The 15,487-nt window shown below is 47.3% G+C and overlaps 1 protein-coding gene across 4 annotated transcripts in view; it reads right to left on the reverse strand.

The window, feature by feature from the left end:
* The window catches only part of PUM3 (pumilio RNA binding family member 3), a 236,768-nt gene that overhangs the window by 40,403 nt on the left and 180,878 nt on the right, over positions 1-15,487 (reverse strand). For all 4 annotated transcript variants that reach the window (XM_063913956.1, XM_063913954.1, XM_063913955.1 and 1 more), the window contains exons 14-15: positions 11,562-11,704; positions 4,005-4,227 (exon numbers count right to left, since the gene is read on the reverse strand). In XM_063913956.1, the coding sequence (XP_063770026.1) occupies positions 4,005-4,227; positions 11,562-11,704 (366 nt within the window). The remainder of the gene's footprint in view (positions 1-4,004; positions 4,228-11,561; positions 11,705-15,487) is intronic.

Below are 15,487 nucleotides of genomic sequence, written 5' to 3' on the forward strand. Positions count from 1 at the left end.
CATTCCCGGAATGAAACACTGCTGACAGTGCTATCACATGATTTTCCGCCCAGCGAAAAGTCCTTGCAGTTTTTGCCACTGCCCTCCTGCTTCTTGTGCCGCCCTGTCTATTTACGTGGGCGACTGCCGTGATGTTTTATCCCACTGGATCAATACCGGCTGACCTTGAAGCAGAGGTCTTGCTAAGCTTAGAGCATTATAAATTTACCCTTAGCTATATTTATGTGGAGAAAAATCTCCAGACTTGATCACACTCCCTGGAAATTTTTTCCTTGTGTGACTGCTCCCCAGCCTCTCGGGCTGGCCTCCGTGGTCACCAACATCCAAAACTGAATGCCGAATCTGCGGCCCTCTGTAACCACCACAGGAGAGACACCCTTGTCCTTGGATATAGGGTTATCCGCTGATGCATCTGAAGATGCGATCCGGACCATTTGTCCAGCAGATCCCACTGAAAAGTTCTTGCATGAAATCTGCCGACTGGAATTGCTTCGAAGGAAGTCACCATTTTTTTACCATGGCCCTTGTGCAATGATGCACTGATTTTAGGAGGTTCCTGACTAGCTCGGATAACTCCCTGGCTTTCTCTTCCGGGAGAAACACCTTTTTCTGGACTGTGTCCAGAATCATCCCTAAGCACAGGAGACTTGTTGTCGGGATCAGCTGCGATTTTGGAATATTTAGAATCCACCCCTGCTGTTGTAACAGTATCCGAGATAGTGCTACTCCGACCTCCAACTGTTCCCTGGACTTTGCCCTTATCAGGAGATCGTCCAAGAAAGGGATAATTAAGACGCCTTTTCTTCGAAGAACCATCATTTCGGCCATTACCTTGGTAAAGACCCGGGGTGCCGTAGACAATCCAAACGGCAGCGTCTGAAACTGATAGTGACAGTTCTGTACCACGAACCTGAGGTACCCTTAGTGATAAGGGCAAATTTGGGACATGGAGGTAAGCATCCCTGATGTCTCGGGACACCAGATAGTCCCCTTCTTCCTGGTTCGTTATCACTGCTCTGAGTATAGTGTGGAATAATACCCCCTTTTCTTGTTGTAGGAGGGGTAATTTAATTATCACCTGCTGGGAATACAGCTCGTGAATTTTTTCCCATACTGCCTCCTTGTCGGAGGGAGACCTTGGTAAAGCAGACTTCAGGAGCCTGCGCAGGGGAAACGTCTCGACATTCCAAACTGTACCCCTGGGATACTACTTGTAGGATCCAGGGGTCCTGTACGGTCCCAGCGTCATGCTGAGAGCTTGTCAGAAGCGGTGGAACGCTTCTGTTCCTGGGAATGGGCTGCCTGCTGCAGTCTTCTTCCCTTTCCTCTATCCCTGGGCAGATATGACTCTTATAGGGACGAAAGGACTGAAGCTGAAAAGACGGTGTCTTTTTCTGCTGAGATGTGACTTAGGGTAAAAACGGTGGATTTTCCAGCAGTTGCCGTGGCCACCAGGTCCGATGGACCGACCCCAAATAACTCCTCTTCCTTTATACGGCAATACACCTTTGTGCCGTTTGGAATCTGCATCACCTGACCACTGTCGTGTCCATAAACATCTTCTGACAGATATGGACATCGCACTTACTCTTGATGCCAGAGTGTAAATATCCCTCTGTGCATCTCGCATATATAGAAATACATCCTTTAAATGCTCTATAGTCAATAAAATACTGTCCCTGTCAAGGGTATCAATATTTTTAGTCAGGGAATCCGACCAAGCCACCCCAGCTCTGCACATCCAGGCTGAGGCGATCGCTGGTCGCAGTATAACACCAGTATGTGTGTATATACTTTTTATGATATTTTTCCAGCCTCCTGTCAGCTGGCTCCTTGAGGACGGCCCTATCTATAGACGGTACCGCCACTTGTTCTGATAAGCGTGTGAGCGCCTTATCCACCCTAAGGGGTGTTTCCCAACGCGCCCTAACTTCTGGCGGGAAAGGGTATACCGCCCATATTTTCTATCGGGGGGAACCCACGCATCATCACACACTTCATTTAATTTATCTGATTCAGGAAAAACTACGGTAGTTTTTTCACATCCCACATAATACCCTCTTTTGTGGTACTTGTAGTATCAGAAATATGTAACACCTCCTTCATTGCCCTTAACGTGTGGCCCTAATAAGGAATACGTTTGTTTATTCACCGTCGACACTGGATTCAGTGTCCCTGTCTGTGTCTGTGTCGACCGACTAAAGTAAACGGGCGTTTTAAAACCCCTGACGGTGTTTTTGAGACGTCTGGACCGGTACTAATTGTTTGTCGGCCGTCTCATGTCGTCAACCGACCTTGGCGCGTGTTGACATTATCACGTAATTCCCTAAATAAGCCATCCATTCCGGTGTCGACTCCCTAGAGAGTGACATCACCATTACAGGCAATTGCTCCGCCTCCTCACCAACATCGTCCTCATACATGTCGACACACACGTACCGACACACAGCATACACACAGGGAATGCTCTGATAGAGGACAGGACCCACTAGCCCTTTGGAGAGACAGAGGGAGAGTTTGCCAGCACACACCAAAAACGCTATAATTATATAGGGACAACCTTATATAAGTGTTTTCCCTTATAGCATCTTTTTTTATATATTTCTAACGCCAAATTAGTGCCCCCCCTCTCTGTTTTAACCCTGTTTCTGTAGTGCAGTGCAGGGGAGAGCCTGGGAGCCTTCCCTCCAGCCTTTCTGTGAGGGAAAATGGCGCTGTGTGCTGAGGAGATAGGCCCCGCCCCTTTTTCGGCGGCCTCGTCTCCCGCTCTTAACGGATTCTGGCAGGGGTTAAATATCTCCATATAGCCCCCGGAGGCTATATGTGAGGTATTTTTATCCAAAAAAGGTTTTCATTTGCCTCCCAGGGCGCCCCCCTCCCAGCGCCCTGCACCCTCAGTGACTGCCGTGTGAAGTGTGCTGAGAGGAAAATGGCGCACAGCTGCAGTGCTGTGCGCTACCTTAAGAAGACTGAGGAGTCTTCTGCCGCCGATTCTGGACCTCTTCTCGTTTCAGCATCTGCAAGGGGGCCGGCGGCGAGGCTCCGGTGACCATCCAGGCTGTACCTGTGATCGTCCCTCTGGAGCTAATGTCCAGTAGCCAAGAAGCCAATCCATCCTGCACGCAGGTGAGTTCACTTCTTCTCCCCTAAGTCCCTCGTTGCAGTGATCCTGTTGCCAGCAGGACTCACTGTAAAATAAAAAACCTAAGCTAAACTTTTCTAAGCAGCTCTTTAGGAGAGCCACCTAGATTGCACCCTTCTCGGCCGGGCACAAAAATCTAACTGAGGCTTGGAGGAGGGTCATGGGGGGAGGAGCCAGTGCACACCACCTGATCCTAAAGCTTTACTTTTTGTGCCCTGTCTCCTGCGGAGCCGCTATTCCCCATGGTCCTTTCAGGAACCCCAGCATCCACTAGGACGATAGAGAAATCTATATATAGTATACTCACATAAAACCACTTCAAGTTAATAAATTTCTGTATGGATTTACAGATGTGTCCTCATACATCTAGCCGCAATACGTCACGCAGCGGAAGATGTCTGCCAAGAGTGAGCTGACAGGTCCCATGCAATTCCGAGAGCGTCGGAGAGTGTGCTGATTAATTTGATAAGCGACACTTGTATAATTTTGAGCGACTGAGTCTCTACATAAAGCACAACAGAACTTGGCATGAACAAAAATATACACGGTCGCTGCAATGCAGAGCTTCGTAAGCAGATTCAGAGACTCAGTTGCACACAGATATACAAATCAGCAGTCTCCCTGTGCGTCCTAGTCGCATCGCTTTTTTTTGTCACCTTAGTGGTTAAGAGAAAAACAAAACTCTCTCTCTCTCTATATATATATATATATATATATATATATATATATATATATATATATATAATGTACTACTATCAACAAAGAACTAGTGAAAGTTGCATATAGTGTGCCTGATAACTCACTTGACATGGAGATTCCATTTGATACTATTGTAAGGTTACTAAGAGAAACAAATAAATACCTCTCCATCTTTGCCGCCTGGCACAAAGTCTTCTGCTGCCATACTGGCGATGGCGGACATGACAGGCTGTGTGTCCCCAACTGCATACAACAAAATATTGGTCACCATGACACACATGGCATTCTGTAACACTAAATCTTGCAGGTTTTCACCAAGATATTTTAACAAAGGTCCAGAAATAGCTTCCAGCAGCTCACGGTGACGCACTGCAGGGTCCTTCTTACTGTAGGGAGAACATGACAAAATGAGAGTGGGCACATTGCATGCGTGTGTAAAAAGACACCACTACGGCTTATTTTTCACATTAGATTACACAAACTGAGACAAGTAATAAAAAATAACCAGTTATTGATTGAAACCATACGAGTAGGATGCTCTTACCCCTGACTGTCTATTAATACCCAAGCTTGTTTAATTAAACTGAGGTATACTGGCACAATATACAGCAATAATAATAGGAATGAAAAGTGCAATTATTATTATTTTAGTAGGGGGGATAAATTAAAATCCTGGCATTATGAACTGGATTTAAAAATCAGCTGCTATATGGATGTACAACCCCCAGTAACAAAGCAGCTTACTGCTATCGGCATACAATAACACAGGCAAGCTCTTATATTCTGAGATATTGGTATCATCAATTATGTGGAGACACAAGTGCACTGAAATTAAATATTCATTTTCATAGTCAGATGTAGTATTAATTTGCCTTACTTCTGTGTATAACAAAACAGAATTATGTGCGGTATTAGGAAGGACAGCATGGGAGAAGCAGCATGTGCTCCAACCCATGTGGCTGCTGCATTATGCTTTACATGGGGAAATATCTTGGTTCCTGTCACAACAGTGTAAGATCAGTCTGAGGAAGAGAGATTGATCTTCTGCCATGTTATCATTCAATCATACAACCTAGCAGTGGACACATGAGCAGGCAATCACTGCAGAGGCAGCTATCACATGATGCACATGCACTGAAGCAAACTAGGTGACAAAGTCACAAATCACGCTCACTGCAGTGACAAACCCTCATACATACAGTGACAGTGTGGTGACTAAAAGAAGGAGCATAAGGGTGGCCGATTATTCTTCTTTCTGGTCACTGAGAGGAGGTGCCAGACAACAGTTACCATAGTGTACTGCTAATAGTCCGGCTCGTAGCAGCTTTCCAGTACTCGCACCTGAAGTTGACCATTGAGTATTTCTGCCTATCCTGGATAAAATAAGAATTTACTTACCGATAATTCTATTTCTCGTAGTCCGTAGTGGATGCTGGGGACTCCGTCAGGACCATGGGGAATAGCGGCTCCGCAGGAGACAGGGCACAAAAATAAAGCTTTAGGATTAGGTGGTGTGTACTGGCTCCTCCCCCTATGACCATCCTCCAAGCCTCAGTTAGGATACTGTGCCCGGACGAGCGTACACAATAAGGAAGGATATTGAATCCCGGGTAAGACTCATACCAGCCACACCAATCACACCGTATAACTTGTGATCTGAACCCAGTTAACAGTATGACAAACGTAGGAGCCTCTGAACAGACGGCTCACAACAATAACAACCCGAATTTGTTTGTAACAAAAACTATGTACAAGTATTGCAGGCAATCCGCACTTGGGATGGGCGCCCAGCATCCACTACGGACTACGAGAAATAGAATTATCGGTAAGTAAATTCTTATTTTCTCTAACGTCCTAAGTGGATGCTGGGGACTCCGTCAGGACCATGGGGATTATACCAAAGCTCCCAAACGGGCGGGAGAGTGCGGATGACTCTGCAGCACCGAATGAGAGAACTCAAGGTCCTCCTCAGCCAGGGTATCAAATTTGTAGAATTTTGCAAACGTGTTTGCCCCTGACCAAGTAGCAGCTCGGCAGAGTTGTAACGCCGAGACCCCCCGGGCAGCCGCCCAGGATGAGCCCACTTTCCTTGTGGAATGGGCCTTGACAGATTTAGGTTGTGGCAAGCCTGCCACAGAATGTGCAAGTTGAATTGTGCTACAAATCCAACGAGCAATCGTCTGCTTAGAAGCAGGAGCACCCATCTTGTTGGGTGCATACAATATAAACAGTGAGTCAGGACTTTCTGACTCCCGCCGTTCTTGAAATATATATTTTCAATGCCCGGACCACGTCCAACAACTTGGAATCCTCCAACTCGTTAGTAGCCGCAGGCACCACAATAGGCTGGTTCAGGTGAAACGCTGACACCACCTTAGGCAGAAAATGAGGACGCGTCCGCAGTTCTGCCCTGTCCGTATGGAAAATCAGATATGGGCTCTTATATGATAAAGCCGCCAATTCTGATACTCTCCTGGCTGAAGCCAGGGCCAGTAGCATGGTTACTTTCCATGTAAGATACTTCAACTCCACCGATTTGAGCGGCTCAAACCAATGGGATTTGAGAAAATCCAAGACTACATTAAGATCCCACAGTGCCACTGGGGGCACAACCGGGTGCTGTATATGTAGTACTCCTTTTACAAAAGTCTGGACTTCAGGAACTGAAGCCAATTCTTTCTGGAAGAAAATCGACAGGGCCGAAATTTGAACCTTAATGGACCCCAATTTGAGGCCCATAGACAATCCTGTTTGCAGGAAATGTAGGAATCGACCCAGTTGAAATTCCTCCGTGGGGGCCTTCCTGGCCTCACACCATGCAACATATTTTCTCCAAATGCGGTGATAATGTTGTGCAGTCACCTCCTTCCTGGCTTTTACCAGTGTAGGAATGACCTCTTCCGGAATGCCTTTTTCCCTTAGAATTCGGCGTTCAACCGCCATGCCGTCAAACGCAGCTGCGGTAAGTCTTGGAATAGACACGGTCCCTGCTGAAGCAGGTCCCGTCTTAGAGGTAGAGGCCACGGATCCTCCGTGAGCATCTCTTGAAGTTCCGGGTACCAAGTTCTTCTTGGCCAATCCGGAGCCACTAGTATCGTTCTTACTCCCTTTTGCCGTATAATTCTCAGTACTTTTGGTATGAGAGGCAGAGGAGGGAACACATACACTGACTGGAACACCCACGGTGTTACCAGAGCGTCCACAGCTATTGCCTGAGGATCTCTTGACCTGGCGCAATACCTGTCCAGTTTTTTGTTGAGGCGGGACGCCATCATATCCACCATTGGTTTTTCCCAACGGTTCACAATCATGTGGAAGACTTCTGGATGAAGTCCCCACTCTCCCGGGTGTAGATCGTGTCTGCTGAGGAAGTCTGCTTCCCAGTTGTCCACTCCCGGAATGAATACTGCTGACAGTGCTATCACATGATCTTCCGCCCAGCGAAGAATCCTTGCAGCTTCTGCCATTGCTGTCCTGCTTCTTGTGCCGCCCTGTCTGTTTACGTGGGCGACTGCCGTGATGTTGTCCGACTGGATCAACACCGGCTGACCCTGAAGCAGGGGTTTTGTCAGACTTAGAGCATTGTAAATCGCTCTTAGCTCCAGTATATTTATGTGAAGAGACATCTCCAGGCTTGACCATACTCCCTGGAAGTTTCTTCCCTGTGTGACCGCTCCCCAGCCTCTCAGACTGGCATCCGTGGTCACCAGGACCCAGTCCTGTATGCCGAATCTGCGGCCCTCTAACAGATGAGCACTCTGCAACCACCACAGAAGAGACACCCTTGTCCGTGGCGATAAGGTTATCCGCTGATGCATCTGCAGATGCGATCCGGACCATTTGTCCAGCAGATCCCACTGAAAAGTTCGTGCGTGGAATCTGCCGAATGGAATCGCTTCGTAAGAAGCCACCATCTTTCCCAGGACTCTTGTGCATTGATGCACAGACACTGTCCCTGGTTTTAGGAGGTTCCTGACAAGTTCGGATAACTCCCTGGCTTTCTCCTCCGGAAGAAACACCTTTTTCTGAACCGTGTCCAGAATCATTCCCAGGAACAGCAGACGTGTCGTCGGGGTCAACTGAGATTTTGGAAAATTCAGAATCCACCCGTGTTGTTGCAGCACTAGTTGGGTTAGTGCTACTCCGTCTTCCAGCTGTTCTCTGGACCTTGCCCTTATCAGGAGATCGTCCAAGTAAGGGATAATTAATACGCCTCTTCTTCGTAGAAGGATCATCATTTCGGCCATTACCTTGGTAAAGACCCGAGGTGCCGTGGACAATCCAAACGGCAGCGTCTGAAACTGATAATGACAGTTTTGCACCACGAACCTGAGGTACCCTTGATGTGAAGGGCAAATTGGGACATGCAGGTAAGCATCCTTTATGTCCAGGGACACCATAAAGTCCCCTTCTTCCAGATTCGCTATCACTGCTCTGAGTGACTCCATCTTGAACTTGAATTTTTTTATGTACAGGTTCAAAGATTTCAGATTTAGAATAGGTCTTACCGAGCCGTCCGGCTTCGGTACCACAAATAGCGTGGAGTAATACCCCTTTCCCAGTTGTAGGAGGGGTACCTTGACTATCACCTGCTGAGAAAACAGCTTGTGAATGGCTTCCAATACCGTCGCCCTGTCTGAGGGAGACGTTGGCAAAGCAGACTTTAGGAACCGGCGAGGGGGAGACTTCTCGAATTCCAACCTGTAACCCTGAGATACTACCTGCAGAATCCAGGGGTCCACCTGTGAGCAAGCCCACTGTGCCCTGAAATTCTTGAGTCGACCCCCCACCGCTCCTGAGTCCGCTTGTAAGGCCCCAGCGTCATGCTGAGGGCTTTGCAGAAACCTGGGAGGGCTTCTGTTCCTGGGCAGGGGCTGCTTGCTGCCCTCTATTACCCCTTCCTCTGCCCCGAGGCAGATATGACTGTCCTTTTGTCCGCTTGTTCTTATAGGACCGAAAGGACTGCGGCTGAAAAGACGGTGTCTTTTTCTGTTGGGAGGGGGTCTGAGGTAAAAAAGTGGATTTCCGGCAGTTGCCGTGGCCACCAGATCCGATAGACCGACGCCAAATAATTCCTCCCCTTTATACGGCAATACTTCCATATGTCGTTTGGAATCCGCATCACCTGACCACTGTCGCGTCCATAAACTCCTTCTGGCAGATATGGACATCGCATTTACTCTCGATGCCAGAGTGCAAATATCTCTCTGCGCATCTCGCATATAAAGGAAAGCATCCTTTAATTGCTCTATAGTCAATAAAATACTGTCCCTATCCAGGGTATCAATATTTTCAGTCAGGGAATCCAACCAGACGACCCCAGCACTGCACATCCAGGCTGAGGCGATGGCTGGTCGCAGTATAACACCAGTATGTGTGTATATACTTTTTAGGGTAGTTTCCAGTCTCCTATCCGCTGGATCCCTGAGGGCGGCCGTATCAGGAGACGGTAACGCCACTTGTTTTGATAAGCGTGTGAGCGCCTTATCCACCCTAGGGGGTGTTTCCCAGCGCGCCCTAACCTCTGGCGGGAAAGGGTATAATGCTAATAACTTTTTTGAAATTAGCATTTTTCTATCTGGGTTAACCCACGCTTCATCACATACATCATTTAATTCCTCTGATTCAGGAAAAACTACAGGTAGTTTTTTCACCCCCCACATAATACCCCTTTTTGTGGTACTTGCAGTATCAGAGATATGCAAAGCCTCCTTCATTGCCGTGATCATATAACGTGTGGCCCTACTTGAAAATACGTTTGTTTCATCACCGTCTACACTAGATTCAGTGTCTGTGTCTGGGTCTGTGTCGACCGACTGAGGTAAAGGGCGCTTTACAGCCCCTGACGGTGTCTGAGACGCCTGGGCAGGTACTAACTGGTTTGCCGGCCGTCTCATGTCGTCAACTGATTTTTGTAATGTGCTGACATTATCACGTAATTCCATAAACAAAGCCATCCATTCCGGTGTCGACTCCCTGGGGGGTGACATCACCATTATCGGCAATTGCTCTGCCTCCACGCCAACATCGTCCTCATACATGTCGACACACACGTACCGACACACAGCAGACACACAGGGAATGCTCTTATCGAAGACAGGACCCCACTAGCCCTTTGGGGAGACAGAGGGAGAGTTTGCCAGCACACACCCAAGCGCTATAATATATATGGGAACAACCTTATATAAGTGTTGTTCCTTATAGCAGCTTAAATATATCCAATATATCGCCAAAAAATGCCCCCCCTCTCTGTTTTACCCTGTTTCTGTAGTGCAGTGCAGTGCAGGGGAGAGTCCTGGGAGCCTTCCTCACAGCGGAGCTGAGCAGGAAAATGGCGCTGTGTGCTGAGGAGAATAAGCCCCGCCCCCTATTTCGGCGGGCTTTCCTCCCGTAGTTTTAGATAACTGGCATGGGTTAAATACATACATATAGCCTTAATGGCTATATGTGATGTATTCTTTTGCCATAAGGTATTAAAATATTGCTGCCCAGGGCGCCCCCAGCAGCGCCCTGCACCCTCCGTGACCGCTTGGTGTGAAGTGTGTGACAACAATGGCGCACAGCTGCAGTGCTGTGCGCTACCTTCATGAAGACTGAAGAGCCTTCTGCCGCCTGTTTCCGGACCTTCAATCTTCAGCATCTGTAAGGGGGGTCGGCGGCGCGGCTCCGGGACGAACCCCAGGGTGAGACCTGTGTTCCGACTCCCTCTGGAGCTAATGGTGTCCAGTAGCCTAAGAATCCAATCCATCCTGCACGCAGGTGAGTTGAAATTCTCTCCCCTAAGTCCCTCGATGCAGTGAGCCTGTTGCCAGCAGGACTCACTGAAAATAAAAAACCTAAAAAACTTTTTCTAAGCAGCTCTTTAGGAGAGCCACCTAGATTGCACCCTGCTCGGACGGGCACAAAAACCTAACTGAGGCTTGGAGGAGGGTCATAGGGGGAGGAGCCAGTACACACCACCTAATCCTAAAGCTTTATTTTTGTGCCCTGTCTCCTGCGGAGCCGCTATTCCCCATGGTCCTGACGGAGTCCCCAGCATCCACTTAGGACGTTAGAGAAAAACCGTTGCATACATAATTAATACACTATATTAACTGCGGATATTCACCAGATTCCTCTTTAGGTAAAAAAAAAAATTAAATAGGCAAGAGTCCTTTATTTTCAAGCATGGAACATGAAAAAATAAACAAAACTCTATAATACGTTGTTTAGGGGTCAATGGACGTAGGTGCATGCTGGGCGAAGTCCGGGGGTACTATAAGTGCTGCATACGAGCACACTTAAGGTTCGATTGAACGGCCAATATATTGCGGGTCCGTCGCCCAGTGAGTACGGGCGATATATCTGTGAACTCCGTCGTTCACAGACATATTGCGTCGGCTCCGCAGCACAGCCGACAGCCAATATATCTACCGATATATTGGCGCATCGCTGTGTGCACGCGGCCGGTACACATGATGAGGCAGCCTGCGGTGATTGACAGCTGAACTGGGCGGGCCCAGTTCATGACGTCAGTCCCCGACAGATCGGGCAGTGTGTATGCGAGTATCAATTGATCAGGGAAGTGTGTGAGTATCAATTGATCGGCAGATATATCTATCACCTTTACTCACACGGCAAGCAACCTTGTGGCTAATTCAATTGATCCCTTTAAATGCTGTAATCCCCTCAAGTTGGAGAACAAGCAGCACAATACAATTAAATATCTAATACATGTTACCTGTGTGCATTGACATCTCCTTGTTTGAGCACTTCAATGATCTCAGGCAGAAAATGTGCAGAGTTCCGTCTGCTCAGTAAATAGAGCAGCACTTTCCTCCCGTATTTATCTTTGATTAGGTTGGGCAAGGAGCTGATAACTTCCTGCGTAAAGAAATGACAAGCTATAACAAAGTAAACTGACCCATAACATTCATCGCATTTGCCGGCTCAGAATGAACTTGTAAGAACAGTAGATCAGATCAAAGACTCCAAGGCAGCGTCAAACAGGATGATTGCCTGTTTAGCTACTGCTTGCAATGCGAATCAATAATTTAAATTTATTACTTCACCGCTATGATTAAATATAAATCTGGCTGGTGATGGGGCTACTGAATTTTTCATGGATCAATGTCTCTCCTGTGGAGAAAACAAGCAGATGCTTCATTGTAATAAACACACAGCAGCAAAAATTAAAAAGTAAACAGCACATTGGGAACAGTAAACAATTTCTCCGGGGTTATTACTATTAAATGTGACTACTTAAGATTCATTTGCCTAGTCCCTTATTCCTCAATCTCTGTTCCATTATTACAACCATTCTAATTCTACAGGACTGACTTTGTTAAAAGAAAAACGTATGCGGTTTTTTTTTTTTTCAATTACCGATCAGAGTAATAATGTCATATTGCAGTGTAATTATACATCTTTATGAAGGCTTTTCTAGAATTTCCTTGGTGTTTGTCTATTGTATATATTAAGAGGTGAAAAACGTTGCTGATGCAGGTCTGACCAATCTGCGGCATCCCGACATTGAAAATCCCGGCATCGGTTTAGGTTACCCCCTCGTGTCCCCACCCTAACCCTTGGTAACCATTCCGGCGGTGTCGGGGAGGGGGCGGGGGGGGGGGGGGGGGGGTTTGGGCCTGTGGCTAACCCAATCCCCTAGAGCCTAGGTAAGTCAAAAGAATTTCTACAGATGTGTCCTCCAATACCCTTAAACCGTCCTTCTAGTCATGCCGTGGCGTTACACAGTACTGCCCAGTGTCTTTATGTCTGTTTAAATGAGTATTGCTATGTGAATACGATGCAAACGCAGCTTATGCTGATTAAATATGTGGCATGCCTATTTTCTGTAATATCTTTGACTGGGGCTATCCTATTAGCCCCAATAAGCCGGCACACGCTGCGGATTCTCAGGGGTTTTTGTTACTGCACCGGGTGCCGGCTCCTGACAGCTCCCAGTGCAGACAGAGTAGCGCTTGCACCTCCGGCTCCCCGGTCAAATGACCAGGGGACGATGTGGTACTGGTCCAGCTTCCCCACCAGGGGTCACGGTGCTAAGTGCCAGCTTCCAGGTGCCCTCACTGCAGGCCCATCGGGCTGGCAAAACCAAATACCTGGAAACAGACCCATTTTTAAGAGAAACAGGGCTGATTCTCATGAAAACACACATGTTTCACTGAACCTATGTGTTTTTGTGAGGAAAGCATTTAAAAAAAAATTTTTTTAATGGGCGATCCTAATTGGATGGCCTGTATAAAAAGAAACAATGGTGAAACATCGGAAAAAAGCAATGTTTATCTCCTCTAATAGGATACCGCACTAACAGTTGTCCCCAGGGGTTGAATATGATATCTTGAAAGTCAAGATCCGAGTCAAATTACTGGCACCAAAATCCAGACACAGACTAAATACCGACAAACAAAATCCTGACACTTGAACCATCAATCAAAATACAGGCAGGTCACAATACAGACTTGGACAAAATACCAATGTAATTCCTGCTAAGTCACACTAAATTAAGAATATACAGATGCCACTATTTTGAGAGCTGGTTACAAAATGCTTTATTTAGCGTGACTAAAATTACACATAAATGAAGTTAGTTGGCATTTCCCTTCTGATAAAGGGGTATATGCAATTGCGGTCGAATTCCCGAAATTGTCGAAAAACGGGACTTTTTCGCCCCAAAAAAAAATTCGACAATGCAATTCAGTACTTTCCGTCAAAAAAACGGACTTTCAAAATTCGACTTTTTGAAATTCGACATTTGTCAAATTCGACATTTCTGCAATGGTACAAATGCGGCAATTCGACAAAAGTATATTCAATTGAAGTTTGGAAATTCGACAACAGTGCTTTTAGACAGTAAATTCGTCATTTTCAATCCGCCTCACTTTGGTGGGTGAATCTAATAAAAAAAATTTAAAACATGTTTTTTTTATTGGTAATAGCATATCTATTTATATTAGAAGGGATTAGGTACTTGGTTTGTCTTTTTGGGAGGCACAAGTATTATTTATATATTTAAAAAAAAAAATTTTTTTTTTTTTTTTTTAGACGGAATGGTAAAATCCCGGAAAAAAATGGCGTGGGGTCCCCCCTCCAAAGCATAACCAGCCTCGGGCTCTTCGAGCCGGTCCTGGTTCTAAAAATCCGGGGGGAAAAATGACAGGGGATCCCCCGTATTTTTAAAACCAGCACCGGGCTCTGCGCCTGGTGCAAAAAATACGGGGGACAAAAAGAGTAGGGGTCCCCCGTATTTTTTACACCAGCATCGGGCTCCACTAGCTGGACAGAATGCCACAGCCGGGGGTCACTTTTATACAGCGCCCTGCGGCCGTGGCATTAAATATCCAACTAGTCACCCCTGGCCGGGGTACCCTGGGGGAGTGGGGACCCCTTCAATCAAGGGGTCCCCCCCCAGCCACCCAAGGGCCAGGGGTGAAGCCCGAGGCTGTCCCCCCCATCCAAGGGCTGCGGATGGGGGGCTGATAGCCTTGAGAAAATGACAAGAATATTGTTTTTTCCTGTAGTACTACAAGTCCCAGCAAGCCTCCCCGCAAGCTGGTACTTGGAGAACCACAAGTACCAGCATGCGGGAGAAAAACGGGCACGCTGGTACCTGTAGTAGTACTACTGGGAAAAAAATACCCAAATAAAAACAGGAGACAGACACCTTGAGAGTAAAACTTTATTTCACACCTGCCGACACACACATACTTACCTATGTTGACCCGCCGACTGCCATGTCTCCTGATCAGACGATCCGGGGTACCTGTGAATAAAATTATACTCACCTCAATCCAGTGTCCAGATATAAATCCTCGTACTTGGCAAAAAAAATAAACGAACACCCGACCAAGCCGGACTGAAAGGGGTCCCATGTTTACACATGGGACCCCTTTCCCCGAATGCAGAGACCCCCCCCCGTGACTGCTGTCACAGAAAGGTCTTTTAAGCCAATCAGCGAGCGCAACGTCCTGGCACTCTGCTGATTGGCTGCACGTCTGAGCTGTCAGACAGCGCATCACAAAGCCTCTCCATTATACTCAATGGTGGGAACTTTGCGGTTAGCGGTGAGGTCACCCGCGGTCAGCGGCTGACCGCGGGTAACCCCACCGCTGACGGCAAAGTTCCCACCATTGAAAGTAATGGAGGGAGCTGTGCGATGCGCTGTCTGAGCTCAGACGCGCATACAGCCAATCAGGTGAGTGCAACGAAGTAGCGCTTCCTGATTGGCTGAAGGGACCTCTGTGACAGAAGTCACGTGGGGTCCCAGCATTCGGGGGGGACCCCTTTCAGTCCGTTTGGTCCGGGTGTTCGTTTTCTTTTTTTGCCAAGTACGTGGATTATAGCCTGGACACTGGATTGAGGTGAGTATAATTTTTTTCACAGGTACCCCGGATTCTTCAGTGACGAGGGGGGCGTGGCAGTCGTCGGGTCAACATAGGTAAGTATGTATGTGTCGGCATGTATGAAATAAAGTTTTACTCTCACGGTGTGCGTGTCCTGTTTTTATTTGGGTATTTTTTTTCCAGTAGAACTACAGGTTCCAGCGGGCCCGTTTTTCTCCCGCATGCTGGTACTTGTGGTTCTCCAAGTACCAGCTTGCGGGGTGGTGGGGGAGGCTTGCTGGGACTTGTAGTACTACAGGAAAAAACA

This window comes from Pseudophryne corroboree, chromosome 1, assembly GCF_028390025.1.
Source record: "Pseudophryne corroboree isolate aPseCor3 chromosome 1, aPseCor3.hap2, whole genome shotgun sequence".
Taxonomy (NCBI): domain Eukaryota; kingdom Metazoa; phylum Chordata; class Amphibia; order Anura; family Myobatrachidae; genus Pseudophryne; species Pseudophryne corroboree.